Source organism: Eumetopias jubatus, unplaced genomic scaffold (genome assembly GCF_037043125.1).
Source record: "Eumetopias jubatus isolate StellerSeaLion01/CBP00866 unplaced genomic scaffold, mEumJub1_p1.0 scaffold_13, whole genome shotgun sequence".
In the NCBI taxonomy this organism is placed as follows: Eukaryota; Metazoa; Chordata; class Mammalia; order Carnivora; family Otariidae; genus Eumetopias; species Eumetopias jubatus.
In genome coordinates this window covers 40,927,959-40,946,887 of record NW_028274819.1, presented here as the reverse complement: position 1 = coordinate 40,946,887, position 18,929 = coordinate 40,927,959, and the positions used below count along the sequence as shown (strand labels likewise).

The following is an 18,929-nucleotide window of genomic DNA, read 5'->3' as shown; positions in this document are numbered from 1 at the left end:
GGGGAAGATAGCAAGAGAGGATTTTCTGAAAAGCAGGGTTGTTGGTACAAACACAACAGAATAACCCCCAAAGTTTATGAAAACACTTTCTTAGCAATTTCTTCATCCGATGCTCCTAACACCCTGGGAGGTAAGTGTCAGAATCTCCATTTTATAGGTGATGAAAATGTGGTTCCAAAAGATTAAGGTCTAAGGTCCCAGATCAGACAGAGGCTGGGACAAGAACCTATGTCTCCTAATTCCCATCCAGGGCTTCCCCCAACCCACCCACTCCTTAAAGTTGTGAAGACAGAAATCTGTGAGGCCTGTAAAAGAAAAACCCTGTAGTCTCGCTCCCCTGAACGACAGGAACAGTGAGGGTCAGGGCCAGAGAGAAGCAGCATAATGTCTGAAAGTCTAGGCTTGGGAATCAGAACCTTTTTTCAAATCTCACCTTAGATATCTACTAATTGTGTGACCCTGGGCAAGTTACTTGATCTCTCTGCCTTGACTTCTTCACTTGTTGTGGTGGTTTTTTAAGATTTATTTGAGAGAGAGAGAGAGAGAGTGTGAGTGGGGGGAGAGGTAGAGGGAGAGAATCTTCAAGCAGACTCCCTGCTGAATATGGAGGCCGATGTGGGGCTCAATCTCACAACCCTGAGATCATGACCTGAGCCAAAACCAAGAGCTGGATGCACAACCGACTAAGCCACCCAGGCACCCCTTGACTTCCTCACTTGTAAAATGTGGCTAATAATAGTACCTATCTCACACGGTTGTGGTATCAAATAAAAAAGAAAAACAAACAATATATGCCCAGTGCCTGGCACCAAGGCAAACACCTGGTAAGAGTTAATTGTCACTGCTTTCATCATTATCATCATGAAGGAAGGTGCCCAGCACACTGCTTGGCCCACAGGAGGTACTCAGTGAATACTGTCCCATCTCCTTCCCCGTACTCCCACACCTCCCAGGGCAGAAACTCCCCATCCATTATCTTTAGACCTGTTGAGAGGAAGTCTAGGGTTGGAAGTTGGGAGAACAGAGGGTGCTTCTTCCCAGGCAGCCTGATTGGGCCGGCCTCGTTTTCTGGGGCAGTGAGCTGCTACATGAAGTCATTAGTCATACTTCGTGCTACATGCTTTCAAGTCACTCCCCAGACTTTAGTGATTCCATCCTGGATTTTCCTCAAGGAGACAGAGCCCTCATGTGTATGGGCTCCTCCTGAGGACCAAACCCTCAAAATGGCTTCTTGACATCTAAGGAGAAAGTCTTGCAGGCTGGGCAGATCCCTGCAAAACATGGCGAGGAAAGCCATTTCTGCCCGGGGCCAAACTATTACAGTGGCAGGAATAATCACAGGATGGCCACATCAATGTAACAGTATCGAAGGCATGACGAAACCATGCCCTAGAGCAGGGCCACTTAGCAAAAACACCATCCATATAGACATGAAGAAAAAACTACTTAGGTAGTCCTGCTTCACTTACCTTTCTCTACAGAAACTACCTGACCTCTCCAAAGAGTTAAAAGTCTTCATCCCAATCTCCTACCAGGTCATTCTGTTTGGATGTTCCATAGGCATCGCACACTCAGTTATGCTCAAAAATACATTCGTCACCTTGCCTCTAGCCTGCTCTTTCCTCTTTCCATGTATTTCCCCTCTCGGTCAATGATGGCACATCCACTCAGTCTACCGAGCAGATCACTGGATACCATCCACGATCCTGCCCATTTTTCTCCTTCCTTTCTCAAGCCTGTTCAAACTGTGTCACTGAATCCCAATAGGCTGAGCTTGGTCTTTCAAATCTCTTACTTTCTATCTCAGTTTCTCAGTTTGCCGCTACTCATTTCAGGTCCTCATCACCCCTCCCTTAAGGTAATGCTCTGGCTTCGCTACTCATCTCTCTGCTTCCAGGCCCTCTCCCCTTCAACTCAGCCACCGTCCTGTCCCCAGAATGATTTAAAATACAATTTGGACCATGTAACAGTCAGTTTTATGTGGCATGTGTACCCAGTTATTCAATCAAACACTAACCTAGGTGTTGCTGTGAAGATATTCTGCAGATGTGATTAACATCTGTAATAAATTGGCTTTATGCAGAAATTCTTCCAGATGATCTGGGTGGGCCTGATCCAATCAGTTGAAAGGCCTTAAGAAGAAGTGACCCCTTTTGCAGTTTGTCTTCACAACGGCTCCATTGCTTGTCCCACTGACAGTTTAAAGGCAACATAACCATCAAGTTCATCTTCTCCCCTCTGTCCACATCTCTGCTGCCATGGCTGGCTCCTTGGCCTTGACCTCACTGCAGGCTGACCAGGAATCAGCTAGGCAGTTACACCCAAGACTCAGAACTTCTACCATTAGGCCTGCTCTTAACATTTATACCCAGTTAAATGTTACTTTGTTGGCTTTAACTCATATTTCCACCCTTGTTTTGTTCCTGATTTTGTTATTCTTTGCATACCCTCCCAATTTTCTGATATCTCAGAAAGTGGAACACTCATTCTTCTCTGCCTTCATGGGGGCAGTCTGAGGCTGGAAACTTTGGCAGCCATAAGAGATCCCTTTGCAGGTCTTATCAATCTACTACTGAATAATCTGGGAGAGTATCACCCACTTATTATGAATCCACCACGATGGATATCTAGCCCCTCACAATGTAGAGTATCCAGGACAATGCTCTTCTCCTTGAGCAAGTTACTTAACCTCTCTGTGCCTTAGTTTCCCCATCTGTGAAACAAGCATACAACTACCTACCTTACGTTTAATGTAAAGAATCAATCAATAATCCATATAAAATGTATAAAACCATACATGGTCCGTGGTAAGGACCAATAATGTCAGCTATTACTGTTATTATGGTCAATAAATATTCGAGAGTTGGTAATTTGCTGTGTTGATTTATTTTCCCTTACCTTCCCCCAAACCTGAGTTATTGAAGTCTTTACCTTTTTTTTAAAGATTTTATTTATTTATTTATTTGACAGAGAGACACAGCAAGAGAGGGAACACAAGCAGGGGGAGTGGGAGAGGGAGAAGCAGGCTTCCCGCTGAGCAGGGAGCCTGATGCGGGGCTTGATCCCAGGACCCTGGGATCATGACCTGAGCTGAAGGCAGACGCTAAATGACTGAGCCACTGAGGTGCCCCTCTTTTTTTTTTTTTTAACTGCAATTGAGTTCATATAGCAACCCCTGAGAGAGCCTCAAACCCTGGAGAATGAAAGGAAACAGGACTACTTTCTGTATTGTACTGGGCTGCATGTGAGCTACTGCAGAGAAGGGAAACAGAGGACACGATGTGTCTAGTGGGGACAAGCAGTAGAAGTCAGCCAGAAGTGAGCCGAGTGAAGGACTCCCCATGCCACGGCTGCCATGTCACAGTGACAAGGGTGGGGCCTTTGGAGCTCATCTCCAATGTTGCTGATGCTCTGTCTCCAAGGTGTGGTGATGCCAGCTGGAGTCAAGACTTGGGAGCTGTCATCCTGGACTTAGCCTCTGACTTGCTGTGTGACTTTGGGCAAATCATTTCCACACTTAGGCCTTCATTTCCTCTTTTGTGGGGATTAGGCCATCTCTAAAGTGTCCTCTACCTTTAAAGTATGTGGTTCTATGACCCCGGGCCTCTTCTTAGATTAGAGCAGCTAAAATTCTGCTCCCCTCCCTCAGGAAGGCAGGCCCCTCCCACAGTAGAAGCCCATAAACATTTGGCCATCCACTCCATTTGGAAAATTAAAATGCATTTGCCCAAAAGTCCCTATCATTTTACTTGGGGTTTTAGTTGTTGTTTGCCTTCTGTTATGTATTGCCATTTGCTGAATTTTTTACAAGTCAGTTCCCAACTGATGGAAATAAATTTTCTTCATATGCAAAATTTATCTAAGAGGTGTTGCTTGAATAAAATGAACAGACTCACAGAACTCACAAAACCCACCATCGCAAAGGCCCCGGTGTGGAGGCTCCCACTCTGGGTGGCTTACCTTCATCGATACGTGGCCTGCCTTGCAGTCTCTGGGCCACTCTGGGGCCACTTCCTCTGCCCTTTGCAGCTGTGGGCTACAAAAGCAAGCTACGAACTTCCCACTAATCAGGGCAGACTGAGCCCAGGCTTTTATCTCTACTCCCTTCCAAAGCCCCATTTAACCGACTGGAAAAAACTAAAGAAAGTATAAATCCACCAAGGAAAGGAAAATAGAAGGAGAGACAACAGCAGACAAAATAGCACAACACATTTCAGATGAAGAAGAGATGAAGGAGGTAACTAACTTCTCAGAGTGGAGCTGGCTGCAGCCCACTGCGGGCTGAAGGGGACAGTGAAAATGGAACCCACTTTTCTTACAAAACTTGGGGAAGCCTCAGGACTGAGAGGCACCAAGTGCCTTTGAAAGTGGGATAAAGACAGAGCTGAAATCAGAGGGACTGGCTGAAAGCATATATATGAGATGGTTAGGTTCTCAGATTCTTCCCAACATTCACAACCAGGCAACCTACTTCCTAAGTGAGCACTAGATATTTGTTCTCTGGAGAAACTGACCCAGGGAGGCCCTGGACTCAGGGAAAAAAACAAAAACAAACAAACAAACAAACAAAAAAACAGATGCACCGGATGGTGGGAGTGACGATAAGGATGAAATAAACAGTTTCAGTGACAATCTGTGTACGAGGAATGGGATCCCAAGTCTCCTTCCTCCATCGTGTTCCAGAAAGTCAACAGCCAGGCATATATATGCCAAGGCAAGAGATTAGAAAAAAGCCCATAAATACTGATCTCTGGAGGTCCACGAATGAAAAAGCTTCCCTCACTCCTCTGCCCCTCATGCCCCTCATCTTACAAGGAAGTTGACCAGTCAGTGAGCCCTCCCCATGCATATATTGCCTCACTTAGTGTCTCACTTTCCAATATGAACAGACAGCTAAAGATCACCACGTTTCTAGAGAGGAAAACCTCTGCAACAGTCCAGGCCTCAGCACAAGACAGACTACAGCTCAAAGGAGTAGCAGGAAAGAGTTTTATAAAGGAGCCATTCACAGAGGCAGGGACAATGTTTAGGGAAACCAACAGGGATAGTTTCGTACCCCAGGACCACTAAAGCTAGAGCTTTACCACCTCTATTTAAGTCAGTAGAGGCAAGGGAAGGTTGTGGCTAGCGGAACCAGAGAGGATGGAGTTATGGAGAGGGATGTGAGGTGGCAGGAGCTGCAGCCACAGAGCAGGGATCCAAGCTGGGGGAACAAATACCCCGACCCCACCTTTTCCCATCCTCAGATCTCCTGCTGTGCCTCTCACTAGCCGAATCCCACCAGAAGTTAGAGGGCAAGGGAACCTGCTGACGCAGGCCACAGAGATCAGTCTCCCGGGAGGCACGTAACGGGGTGTAAAGAGCACATCTGGGGGGCAATAAACAACATCCAGCAAGTCTCCAATAGGTAGGACAGAACCCCAAACAGGAAAAGGAAAAAGTGGAAGAAACAGAGACAAGGCAGAGGGCAAAAGAAAACATTTTTAAAACTCTACAATATCCACTGAGAAATAATAGATGACAAGGCTACAATATGATCAAGAACAGAAATTTTTTTTTTAAAAAAAGGACTGAAGAAGAAAGAGTGCTTAAAAATTAAAAAAGAGAGCCAAAATAAAAATTCCATTTCAAAGGTTGGAAGATCAAGTCAACGAAATTTCCCAGAAAGTGATCCAAAAAGTAAAAAGATGTCCAAGAGGAAAGAAAAACTAAGAAAATTAGAAGGTAAGTCCAGGAGATTCAATATACATCTAAGAAGTCCCAGAAAGTGAGAATTGAGACAACTAAGGAAAAAACTATAAAAAACTATTTCAAGAAAAATCTCCCAGAACTGAAGGGCATAAGCCTCCAATAGAGGGTTCAGTGAGTACCAGGACAAGGAATAAAAGATCACCCATACCAAAGCACATCATCATAAAAGTTCAAAACAATGAAGAGAAAGAGAAACTCCTAAAATTTCAAAGAGAAAAAAAAAACCCTGGTCTCATACAAAGGAACAGAAATTAGAAGAAGAAAAAAACCAGACTTCTCACCAGTAACACTAGAAGCTAGAGGACAATGGAAAACCTCCAAAAATCAGAAGGAAAAGGACTTCCAACCTTGAATCCTACATACAAACTGTCAACCAACTGTGAAAACAGAGTACATGTATTTTCAGAATTCAAGGAATCAAAAAATTTATCTCCATCTACTCTTTCTTAGGGAGCTACTGGAACATGCGCTCCACCAAAGTAAGAGACGAATCTCAAGAAGGAGGAAGACAGGGAGCAGATGAAACAGGGTTTAACACAGGAGAGCAGTAAAGAGAAGTCACAGGGTAACAGCTGTGAGGCCTGGGGTAAGTATTTCAGATGGAACCAGGAGGCAGGGCTCTGGGGTGGGGTGGGGGTGGGGACACTGCTAACAGACTTGACATATTTGACCATATGAAAAGAGTATCAAGAGGTGAAGAGGCGGGCACCCGGGTGGTTGGCTCAGTTGGTTAAGAGTCTGGCTCTTGATTTTTGGCTCAGGACATGATCTCAGGGTCATGAGATCAAGGCCCATGTCGGCTCCGCACTCAGCACGAGTCTGCTCGAGTTTCCCCTCCTCTGCTCCTCCCCCTGTTCATACACACTCCCACACTCTCTCTCTCTCAAATAAATAAATAAATCTTAAAAAAAGGGGGGTGAAGAGGTGTTTTACAGATATTTTGGGGGCATTTGGGAAGAATTAGTGGTTAGTATATAGAAAATCAAACAAAGGAAGAGTAAAAAACAAAACCCAACAACCAGGCAATACCCCAGAAGAAGAGAAAGTACAGTACAGGAGCCATATCGTGATACCTTACTTGGCTCAGCAGTGAGAATGGTCTTTACGCTGGTCTTACTAACAGACTAATGATTTCAGTACAGTGGGAGGACGGAGAAAGAGGAAATGGGGGTGGTGGTATAAGATAATTAATTTTTATTTATATTAAGAAATCAATAGACATAATTTGCTTTATTTATTTATTTACTTATTTAGAGGGGGGAGAGAGAACGAGAGAGCGGTGGGGAGGGGCGAAGGGAGAGGGAGAGAGAGAATCTTAAGCAGACTCCACACCCAGCGCCGAGCCTGACCTGGGGCTCAATCTCACGACCCTGAGATCACGACCTAAGCTGAAATCAAGAGTTGGACACTCAACTGACTGAGCCACCCAGGCGCCCCTAAATTTTAATTTATATTAAGAAATCAATAGATATAATTTATTTTATTTAAAATTGGTAAGTTAAATGAGCATTTGATTTTTAAACACAGAGGTAAATACCTGAAAAGAATTCAAAATGGCTGGCTCTGGGAATGGGCCTTGGGGTGGGAAAAGGTGAGGCAGAAACTGCCATTATTAAGCCTTTCAGTTTTGTTTACTTTTTAACTACATATATGTGTGTGTGTGTGTGTGTGTGTGTGTGTGTGTACACACACACACTCACATATACACACACACACACACACACATACACACTATTCTGTAATAAGCAAAAAGTTATCTAATAAAAAAGCGCATGCTCCAGAGTCAGATAATCTGGTTCAAATAGTGCCACCCAGTATCAGTTGTAAGATCTTAAGACAAGATGCTTACCTTTTCTGATCCTCATTTTTCTCATGTGTAAAACAGGATTGCGGGTTATAGTGTAAGTAAGCTCCAGGCACACGTGAGTATGTAGGAGTGTATGCTAGAGCTTAGTCTGGCGCGTGACACACGGCAAGTTCCCGGAAGAGGAAGGAGATCAGTGGCACACGTGACGGTCACATCACCTTGGCTCCGCGTCAAGAGTGAAGGCTGGACCCTCTCCACTCGCAAACATGCCCCACCAGGCAATAAGCAAAGTGAGGCCAGGGGCTATTCCCTGTGTCCTGGCAGCCCATCCACAGGGCCTAGCTTCACACTGGGCACACGGGAAGACTATTTCCACTAGTCTACGTCTGTGGCATTGACTTAAGAAGAGAGGAGCAAGATGACAAAGAGGGCCATATGGGAAGCAAGGCGAAACACCAGAAAGAGCCCTCAAGTGAGTCAGAATCAGACATGCTGAGCACCTACTCTGTGCCAAGAGAAACCACACAATTCACTCCAGTGACAAGCATTTATAGAAGTGGTTATTACCTCAATCTTCAAAGAAGTGGAACCCACAGTTCAGAGAAGGTGGCAACTTGCACATGGTCACACAGGTATGAAGCAGCAGAGCAGGAATTGGAATCCATGGCCTCCTAACTCCAAGGCCTCAGGCTCCTTACACTATCTTACACTGCCTGGGGCAAATCAGGCAACCTTTCTGAGACTCCCTGTCCTCACCTGTGTGAATGGGACTGAACCTCCCCTGAGAACCTCTAAGCAGCGACCGTGAAAAAGGGCGGGTGAGTTGGACAGCCTTGGGCACTGTGAGCCGTGAGCACATGTCAGAAGCACTCACATCCGCACGCATGCCACACGAGGACTAAGCTGTGAGCTTCCTGTCCCTCTTAGCCTCGTGGCTGCCTTGGGAAGAGGAAAGGATTAGCCTTGAGCTGGGCCAAGGAATCTGATGGGGATTTTGGAGCCACGACGCCTGGTCGGAGCCATCAGACATCCAGTGTGCTGAAGGCCAGAAGGTCAGGAGCATCTTTCTTGTCCCAAGCAGAAAAGCACAAGCTTACCGAATTAATATCTTACAAAGCCACAAAATCAAACCCACTGCCATTCCTCTGTGATTCCTCTGTTGAAGTATATCAAAAATCAATCAAAGGAAGCGGGGGGAAAACAGGCAATTTTAACCCCAGGAAAAGAGAAAGTATAACACAGGAGCTGTGTCATGATACGTTACTGTTACCCAAGATGAAGTCCCAGCTGCTTAGCCTGTTATTCAAGACCTCTGTGACCTGGCTGCAGACATCCCACAGCCTCGTCTCCCACTGCTCTGTTCCCCTCCTGAGCCCTTCTTTCCCCCAATGTGCCATGTCTTCTTCATGCTGATCCCATCTGCTGGAATGCCTTCCTCCTCCTCCACTCACCCTTTAAGACCCACCTTCAACATGATCTCTTCTGAGAAGCATTCCCTTAATGCCATGTTAGGGGCAAGGCATGACTCTATGGAAGAACAAAACCCAGAAAGTGTCAGAGCTGGAAGACACCTTGAAGATTATCTTACACAATTCTCTTCTTTTACCCATAAAGAAAAGAAGGCCCAGAGAAGGAAAGGGGCGAGCCCAAGGTGACAGCAGCTGGTCTTGCACTCACGTCCCATGGCCCAGAGCTCTTCCTACTACGTGGTGCAGCCTCTTAATGAATCAATAAATCCATGAATGGCCAAATGGGCAAAGAGAGCATTGCTGAAGCCCTGCCCAGAGAGAACACTTTGGAATGAATAGTCACAGCTGTTCTGCGTTAAGGCCTTTCAGTGCACCCAGGAGGAAGAGGGATTCCAGAGAGATAAGAGGCAGCAGGGACAGCACCACAGGGTAGGTGGTATTTAGGGCTCCAGCATAAGCCAAGGCCTTTGAGTGCTAAGGGGCAACACTGTGAGTCTAGGGGTTCATCGGGCCACCCAGGCTCAGGAAGCTTGCTCAAAGGAAGGACAGAGCAGGCCCACAGGCCTGACTTCCTGGTCACTGTCAAAGCTGTCCCATGCTGTCCATGGTCCCCTAGGTGCTATGCTCTGAAGACAGGCAATAGGGCAGAGGATGACCTCTGCCCCTGCAGACAAGTGCTATCAGTACTAGCTCTGCTGTTGCTTCTTCCTGGCTTCTAAAGTCACCCGCACACTATAAAATTAGCTGGTGCAGCCTGATACGCTAATTAAGCCAAAGCATGACCCCCTTCAGGGATGTGGCAGGATGAGGGGGGAAAGTGCGAACCTTGGAGTCAATAGATGTTAATCTGAATCCTGGGCTCCACCTCTTTGAGTCTTCAATTTCCCATCTGAAAAAGCAGGGACAATTCTCATCTGTCTATTTCTATCCTGCATGGTGATGATGAAATGAAATGATATATGAAAAATGCTCAGAATGGTGCCAGCACGTAGTAGGCACCCAATTATTGTCCATTCTCCATTTTTTTTTTGAAGCCTTTTATCTTCTGCTATAATTGTCAACTTCTGAAGTGTCTTCCTAAATGACCCATAATGGCTCCACATTGCCTATACAATAAAGTCAATGCCCCTCAGCATTTCATTGGAGACCTGGCCCTAGCTGACCCTCAGTCCGGATGGTTGGCCACTGTCCCTCAACCATGATTCACTCTTTAAAGCCTTCCTTCCCTTTGTTCATGTTGGTCCCTCAGCATACAAGGCTCTTTACCCTTCCTCTGCTCAAAAGCTACCTTTTCTATGAGGATTTCCAAAATTAATCTTTCCTCCTTTTCAACCTTTCCTCTAATTCTTATCACTCTGTGCTTGGGATTCGTTCAGTGTTTATTAAGTACATATTATATGCCAGACTTAATTCACAGGTCTCTTTCCCACTCAGTGTGAGCTCCATGAGGTAACAAGCATTGGCTGTATTGCTCCATGGCACCCAGAAGGCCACACGGCAAACTGTCAGCCACTAGCAGGGGCTGAGGGGAGGGAATGAAGACAATAGTGTGCATAACAGTCAGTCAGTACTCAACAAACAGGTGCAGCACCCCTGCAAGCAAGGCAGGCAGAGACAATTCAGTCTATTAAGAGGTCCAACACATAAAAGCACTCTGGCTACCATATACCCATGCCGTATGAATTCCATTTATACTGGCGGTGGGGAAGAGAAAGGAGCCCTGGTATAGTTAGGGTTATAGAAACAGTTCCAAGGAGAGACTCTGGTGGCATGGACTAAGCAGTAGTAGTAGAAATGGAGCAAAGTAGACATTCTCAGGATACATTTAGAGGTAAAGTCAGCAGGACTTAGTAAGGGATTCGATGTGAGGATGAATGAGGAGAGGAGAGGAATCAATGTGGACTCCTAGATTTTTGGCTTCAGCAACTGGGTCGATGGTGATGCCATATACTGAGAAAAAGACCCAGTAGAGATGGTCTTGAAAAAGACAAATAAAAGTTCTACTCTGGGCACATTACACTGGAGATACCTATTTAAAATTAATGTGGAGATGTCAAATGGGGACCTGGATATATAACTTGGTGCTCAGAGAGGAGGTCAGAGCTGAACATAAAAATTGGGAAATCATCAGCATACAAAGTTGTTAAAGCCACGGGTCTGAATGACGTTGACTGGAAAACCTGCAGAGAGAGAAAAGATGGGAGACCAACACAGAGCTCCGGAGCCCTCAGACCTTCAGCATTCAGGCAGAGGAGAGGCGGAGCCCATGAAGCAGACTATGGAGAAGCAGCCAATGCAACAGTAGGAACCAGAAGAGCAGTGTATCCTGGACACCAAGAAAAGCAACTGTTGCCAAGAAGGAAGATGAGTGAGTTTTAGAGGTCCCTGGTACAACATTGTACCTACAGCTAACAATACCGTATCGTACACTTAAAAATGAGAGTAGACCTCATTAAGTGACACGACAATAAAAAAATGTTTTTAATAAATTAATTCTTTTTTTTTTTTAATGTGCAACACAGTTGGACATGAGGCCAGATTTGAGTAGTGCAGCAGACTTGAGAAACATTTCTCACATGGGGATCCTCAGGCCAGAAAGGGAAATGACTGCCCAGGATCACATAGACAGCAGGTGGCAGACAATGCTGGGACCAGACCTCAGCCCCCCAACTGCAGAAGGCTGCCTCTAGCTCACTCTACCTTTCTGTAGTTTTTACCTTCAGTTCACCTTTGTCAGATTTACCTTTGCAAGGCCCCAAGCCTCGTATTTGTAAACAAGTACAGCAGGTCACAATTGTGGTTTCTGCTCGTGGAAGCAACCCTAAAAGGACCAGAGCTTTGTGCTAAAATGTGGTAAACAATCTTGTGCCCAAAAAGGCTGGAATGAGAGAGTAATTAGCAAGTGTGTGAGCCTCCTTGACAGCCTGGCATCCTCACCTGTGGTCTCATATAGAATGACTCCTGTGGGGTGATACTACCATTGCTTCTTTGGGAATAAGAGTGGAAAAAAATCCACCTTTATTGAAAGCTAAAAAGGCACACCTTGGGATGTGAGGCCATGCCTTGAAAACAAATGACTCAACATAAATGGGATTTAAACAATAACCAGTGGACTGTAAAAACATCTCTGCATTAATTGTGAAACATCTCTCCTGAATGCCAAAGATCTTATCACATTTCTGGCCTGATAGAGAAGAAAATGTGGTACCCTGAGCAGCCAGGTATGACAGTGGCAAGGAATATATCTCACTCCAGAGATGAACAAAGCATGACCTGGGACAGCACACTGAGAGCCCTGCCTCAGCAAACAGTGCAGGAGGCCACAGCCACCTCGGAAAGCTCCTTGATAACCGGCCACCAGCTCCAGACTGAGCAGCCTGAGCTGGACCTGAGGTCTAGCCTCAGCTCTGCCACTGACTAGCTGGCAATCTTGGGTCAGTCACTGCCTCTCTTTAGGCCTTAGGGTTGCTCTGGAAGCAATGGGATCCAGGAGGGCAGCCAAAGAAAGGGAATTAAACAGTGTTGAGACAGGATTGGGTAGCCATCTGGAAAAATAATGAAGTTGAATCTACACTTGACATTGTGTATCAGAATAAGTTCCAAATGGATCAAAGACTTACATGTTAAACAAACAAACAAACAAACATAAAAAGTACTAGAGTAAAATAGAGGAAAGTCTTTTATACCCTGGAATAGGGAAGGCTTCTCTAACTCAAAATCCAGAAGTCACACAGGAAAAGACTGATCAATTTCGTCTACAGAGAAAGAAAAGGTTGCATGGCAAAAACAGCACAAAACAAACAAACAAACAAAAACACACCAAAAGTAGAAACAAAAAAAAGCTGAGAAAATATATTTGCTGTCTGAGCCACAAAGGCCTAACCCCCCTAATACATAAAAAGATCCTAGAATTTTTTTTTTGACTTTATTTATTTATTTGAGAGAGAGAGAGACAGCGAGAGAGGGAACACAAACAGGGGGAGTGGCAGAGGGAGAAGCAGGCTTCCTGCTGAGCAGGGAGCCCAATGCGGGGCTTGATTCCAGAACCCTGGGACCATGACCTGAGCTGAAGGCAGACGCTAACGACTGAGCCACCCAGGCGCCCCGATCCTAGAAATTTTTTAAAGATTTTATTTATTTGAGAGAGAACACAAGCCGGGGGTGCAGGGGCAGAGGGAGAGGGAGAAGCAGGCTCCCCCGCTGAGCAGTGAGCCCGGTGGGGCTCAATCCCAGGACCCCGAGATCGTGGCCTGAGCCAAAGGCAGATGCTTAACCGACTGAGCCACCCAGGCGCCCAGCTCCTAGAAATTCATTAGAAAAAGACGAGCAATCTAACTGGAAAAAAAGGGCAAAGGATATTGAGGCAAGCCATATGATATAGTCCCGAAGTCCTAATTCCTGGAGCCTGTGAGTGTTACATTACATGGCAAAGGAGAACTGAGATAGCAGATGAAATTAAACTTGCTAATTAGCTGACCTTCAGATAGGGAGATTATGCTGGATTATCCAGAGCGGGAGAGGGAGCCTAAAGCAATCACAAGGATTCTTAAAGGTGGAAGAGGGTGGCAGAAAAGTCAGTGTCAGAGTGATATGATGAAGGAAAGATTCAACCAGCCACTTCGGGCTTTGAAGACGGCAGGAGCCACAGTCAAGAAATGCAGGTAGCCTACCTACCAGGAGCTGGAACAGGCAAGAAAACACTCTGCTTAAAGACTCCAGAAAAAAAAATGCAGCCTGTTCACACCCCGATTTTAGCCCAGTGAGACCCATTTCAGACTTCTGACCTCAAACTCTACGATAATGCATTTGTGTTCTTGTTTTAAGCCACTAATTTTCTGGTAATCTGTTACAGTAGCAGTGAAAAACTAATATAGGTATGGAGAAACCCTTCATAAAGAAGAAAATACAGGAGTGACTGGGTGGCTCAGTTGGTTAACCGTCCAACTCTTGGTTTTGCCTCAGGTCCTGATCTCAGGGTCTTGTGATCAAGCCCCACATCAGGCTCTGCACTCAGCGGGGAGTCTGCTTGAGATTCTCTCCCTCTGTCCCTCCCCTCTGTCCCTCCCCCACCCCGGCACACACACACTCTCTAAAATTAATAAATAAATTCTTTAAAAAAAGAAGAAAATACAAAGAGCTCCTAAATATACAAAAAGGTGCTCAATTTTCATTCATAACTACAAGTAGAGGGATTAGAAAGGCCACAATCATCTTAAAGAAGAACAGAGTTTGAAAACTTAATACCAGATATTGGAATTTATTATAAAGCTGCAATCAAGGTGGAATGGTACTAGCATGCACATAGAAAAATAAATTAATGAAAGAGAAGAGAGAGCCCAAAACCAAATTTACACATATATATACAGTTTCTTGATTTACAACAAGGGAGCCTCTAAAAATCAATGGGGAAAGGACAAACTTTTCAATAGATGGCTTTAGAGCAATGTGTTGTTGTTGTTTTTTTAAAATTTTTTATTGTTATGTTAATCACCATACAGTACATCATTAGTTTTTGATGTAGTGTTCCATGATTCATTGTTTGTATATAACACCCAGTGCTCCATGCAGAACATGCCCTCCTTAATACCCATCACCAGGTTTTTTTTTAATACTGATTCAAAATGGATTCTAAGCCTAAATGTAAAGGCAAAATTAATAAAGTTTCAAGATGAACACAAAGGAGAGTATTTTCATTTCATGACCTTGGAGCAGACAAAAATGTTGTAAAGAGGGCACAAATACCTCAAACCATTAAATAAAAGATTGATAAACTGGACTTCATTAGAATTAAGGATATCTGTGCATCAAAAGACACCATTAAGAGAGCAAAAGAGTAAGCCATTGACTGGGAAAGGAAAAGATGTTCAAGATATATATATATATATATATATATTCAAGATGTTTGTTTTTTATATATATAAATTATATATATATAAAATATATATATAATATATATAAAATTATATATATAATTATATATATAAATATAACATATATTTTATATATAGTATATATAGTATATATAAAATTATATATATAAAACATATATATAAAAATTATATATATAAAACATATATATATATATATAAAACAAAGGTCTTGAATCCATTAGACAAAGGATGCCTGCAAACCATTAAGAAAAACATACACAAAACCCACTTGAGAGTCTTTGCACTTGACAGAAGAAGCTGCCTGAGTGGCCTCTAAGTATATGAAAAGGTGCTCTGCATCATTGGCTATCAGAGAAATGTAAATTAAAATGACAGTGAAGTTCCACACTACTTACTCCGCAGGATGGCCTCGATCAGCAAGACTGAAAATACCTGGCAAGGATACGGCACAGTTGGAACTCTCACATATCACTGATGGGCAATATATAATTGGCACTACTACTTCAGAAAACTGTTTATCTACTAATGCTAAGGATGGAATCCAGAAATCCTACTCTCAGTTACGTACTCAAGAGAAACCAATGTGTATGTTCACCAAAAGGCATGTGTAAGAATGTTGACGGCCTTATTCACAGTCAGCAACCCAAATCTTCAACAGTGAAACGGACATCTAAGTTGTGATATGTTCATCCAGTGGGCTAATACTGACCAATAAAAAAGAACTTCCACTACACACAAAATAAGATGATTCTTAGAGACACAATGTGTTGAACATAAGAAGCTGAACACAAAAGAGTACACAGTGCCTAACACCATTTATATGAAGTTCAACCACCGACAAAACTCACTTCTGGAGACAGAAGTTGGAGTAGTAGTTAACTCTAGGGCTGGGGTATTGCCTGAGAAGAGATACCTTCTGGGGTACTTGAAACGTCCTGTGTCTTGTACTGGGTGGTAGTTTCCTAGGTATGGGCATAGGTAAAACTCATCAAACTGAACTTTCAAGATCTGTACACTTTATGGTATACATACTATATTTCCATTTAAAAAGTAAAAAAAGACAATAACCACCCTTAGTAGTTTTTCACCTATCAGATTGGAAAAAATCTAGAAGTTTCTTAACACACTCTTAGGGAGGCTGCAGAAACAGGTACTCATATATTGCTAGTGGGAGGAAAAAAATGGTATAAATTCCTATGAAGGCAAAATTGCCTATGAAGGCAATAAGTCTCTTGCAAAATTGCTGTACTAACTCTTTGATACAATAATTTTGCTTCTAGGAATTTATTCTTCAACATCCCACAAATGAAATGACATATATACACAAGGTTGTTCACTACATCATTACCTATAATAGCAAAGTATCAGAGATGATCTACATGTCCACCAACAGGGCATGGGTTTAATAAATCATGGTACATAGGTATACTGGAATATTATATACCTGTAATAACTATCTAGGAAGGTTTTTATACTGATATGTAAAGATCTCCCAGATAAACTGTTGACAGAAAAAACAAGACATTACAAAGTATGTACAATATAGTACCACTTATGTGAAAGGAGGGATAAAAACATATCTTAGCATTTACTTAATATGTGCAAAAAGAAACTAGAAAAATACAGATTAACAGGCATTAGTTGCATGTGTGGTGGAAGGGTTTTTGGGCAATGGACAAATGGGAGGAAGGGGTAGGAGGGAAGTTTTTCATTTTAAATCTTTTTATGCCTTTTAAGTTTGAATCATATGCATGTGTTAATTATTCAAAAATTAAATAAGTAAATTAATTTTTTAAGAGGTAAGGGACAATGAGGGGGTAAGAAGAATCCTAAAAGGGGTGGTTTTCCAAAACAATGTCATCAACTTCACAATTCTATCTGGTGATCATACAGAGAACCGCTGAATCTGAAGAAGACATTTAGGCTGCAAGACAGAAAAAGTTGCTAACATGAAGGGGAACTCAGTATTGAAAGGGCAGGATGAGATCATCTTATCTGGTGGCCTTAAAACCAGGCTGGACTGTCACTGGTCCACAGGAAGGCAGCATGGGGTAGTGGACCACAGGCTCTGAAGTTAGAGGCCTGGGTTAAAGACCTGACACACTGATTCCTCCCAACAAACTGCTCAGCGATTTGCTCTGAGGATTAAATGAGGTAATATAAAGCATTTATGCTTTGCCAACCCCACTGTGCACAGGACCATACAGTTTACACTTGCCTCTAAGCTCTCTGCAAGGCCCTGGGGTTTGGAGGTACGGCCACTCAGAGGAACAGCCTGTGTCAAAAAAGATTTAGTTCTATTAAATTCTTACATGACCCTGTTTGATGGGTTTCAAGCCAAGGTCAGATGCTGTGCCACACATATTACAGAGGTACAAAGGTTCAATAATTGGAAATCATCACTGAAATGAACGGGAAAAAAAGATCCTTACATAGATTATAGCTCCAATTTGGTGAGAGAGCTGGCTTTGCTTGGAGGAGGAGGCATGACACTTTCTTGCCAAATATCTAACCCTTTAACAATGCCTGTCTGGCGAGCCTGAATGCTCTAGGAAAAGGCCACCAATAAAATCCTTTCCAAAGGTCTGCGTGGAGCGGGGAGACAGGAAATGCAGTCAGCTCTTTTTTCTCTGCAGGAAGGGAAGGCTGAACAACTGCATATCAGGAGAGAAGGCAAACAAATTGCCCATTCAAGCCAAAATAAGCTGCTCCTAGGGGAAGCAAAACAGCTGGAGCCAATTCAGCCAGACACGGAGGTGAGGGCCCCGAAGCCAGAGCTGGGCCTGGGAGCCAGCCTCTGGTAGGCAGGGATCTTCCGAGCAAGTGGTGGTCACATGCCCTCATGCCACCTCTGCTGACCTCAGTCTCTGCCCACGAATGGGAGCCAGGCAGCCAGCTCTGTGAAATGTGGAGGGAAATCCTAGGTGGGAAGGCAGAAAGAAAGAAACGGCCCAGTGAACCTGCCAAGTGAGCGAGCACCTGCTGAGCACCTGTTACGTGGCAGGCACTGAGCAGGCCCCTGACATACCTATGCATTTGGAAGAACAACTTTCAGGGGTGGTTGATTGTACACATGAGGAATCAGCCTCCCTGAGGTGGAGTGACTGTGCATGGCACAGTTAGAAGCAGCCAGGCCAGCTGTGGCCTCTAGCCTCAGCCCTCTCCTTCCTGACTGTCAACTTGAGTTTCTCTGTGTCTAGCTCCAGCAGCTCTTCCTTTGTCCGAAGCCCAGACTCGCACTAGCCATGGCCATGCCTGGTGGCAGACACAGAATATGTCAAGAGAAGCCTCATTGGAAAACTAAGGAAAGAACTAAACCAAATTGCAAAAGAAGGGGAAAAAAGAAACCTGGAAGCAAATGAAGTAGCAGAGTAGAATTATTTTGTTCCCTAGAGAAACCTGAAGTGTGGCTGCTGTGGGGTTTGCTTCAGGTTGGAACATGCACGTTCTGAATCCCTGTCTGGGGCAGTGGACAGCAGAAGCCTGATCTGGAACAAACCTGGCCTAGCACTGTTTCCAGATCCCCCAGATTGGGGTCCCCAGGCTCCAAGTTTTACAAATGCCTTCTGCAGCTATGCTGAGACCCTGCACTTGTGCCCGGAATTCTGGGTGGGGAAGACACTTCCCTCTCTAGCTCCTGAGGTTCCCACCTTGAGCGTCAAGCCTTCTTATACTTATCTTACAATTACTTCCTTCCTTGAAGTCTTAATATATGATGATGATGATGATGACGATGATGAGGAGGACAATAATAATGCCAGCTAACATTTATTGAGCCTCTACTTTTGGGCCAGGCACTGTTAGCACTTTACGTAACAACCTTATGAGGTCAATCATATGATATTCCAGATGAGGCGATCAAGACACAGGGGGGTTAAGCCACTTATACAAGGGTACACAGCTCCTAAGTGTGGGAGCCAAGACTGGAATCAAGCAATCGGACCCTAGGGTCTGTGCTCTCCCTGACCACCACCCACACTGGATAGGGTCGAAAGAACAGTCTTGCAAGTC

At 44.2% G+C, this 18,929-nt stretch overlaps 1 protein-coding gene across 7 annotated transcripts in view; it reads right to left on the bottom strand.

Moving 5' to 3' along the window:
- Window positions 1-18,929, bottom strand: part of SERGEF (secretion regulating guanine nucleotide exchange factor) — a 216,591-nt gene that overhangs the window by 60,717 nt on the left and 136,945 nt on the right. For 2 of the 7 annotated variants that reach the window (XM_028116956.2, XM_088017664.1), the window contains one exon: window positions 15,266-15,350. The exons of the other annotated variants lie outside the window; for them this stretch is intronic. In XM_028116956.2, the coding sequence (XP_027972757.1) occupies window positions 15,310-15,350 (41 nt within the window). In that variant the 3' untranslated portion in view covers window positions 15,266-15,309. Of the gene's footprint in view, window positions 1-15,265; window positions 15,351-18,929 lie in introns of those variants that run through there. 7 annotated transcript variants of the gene reach the window in all.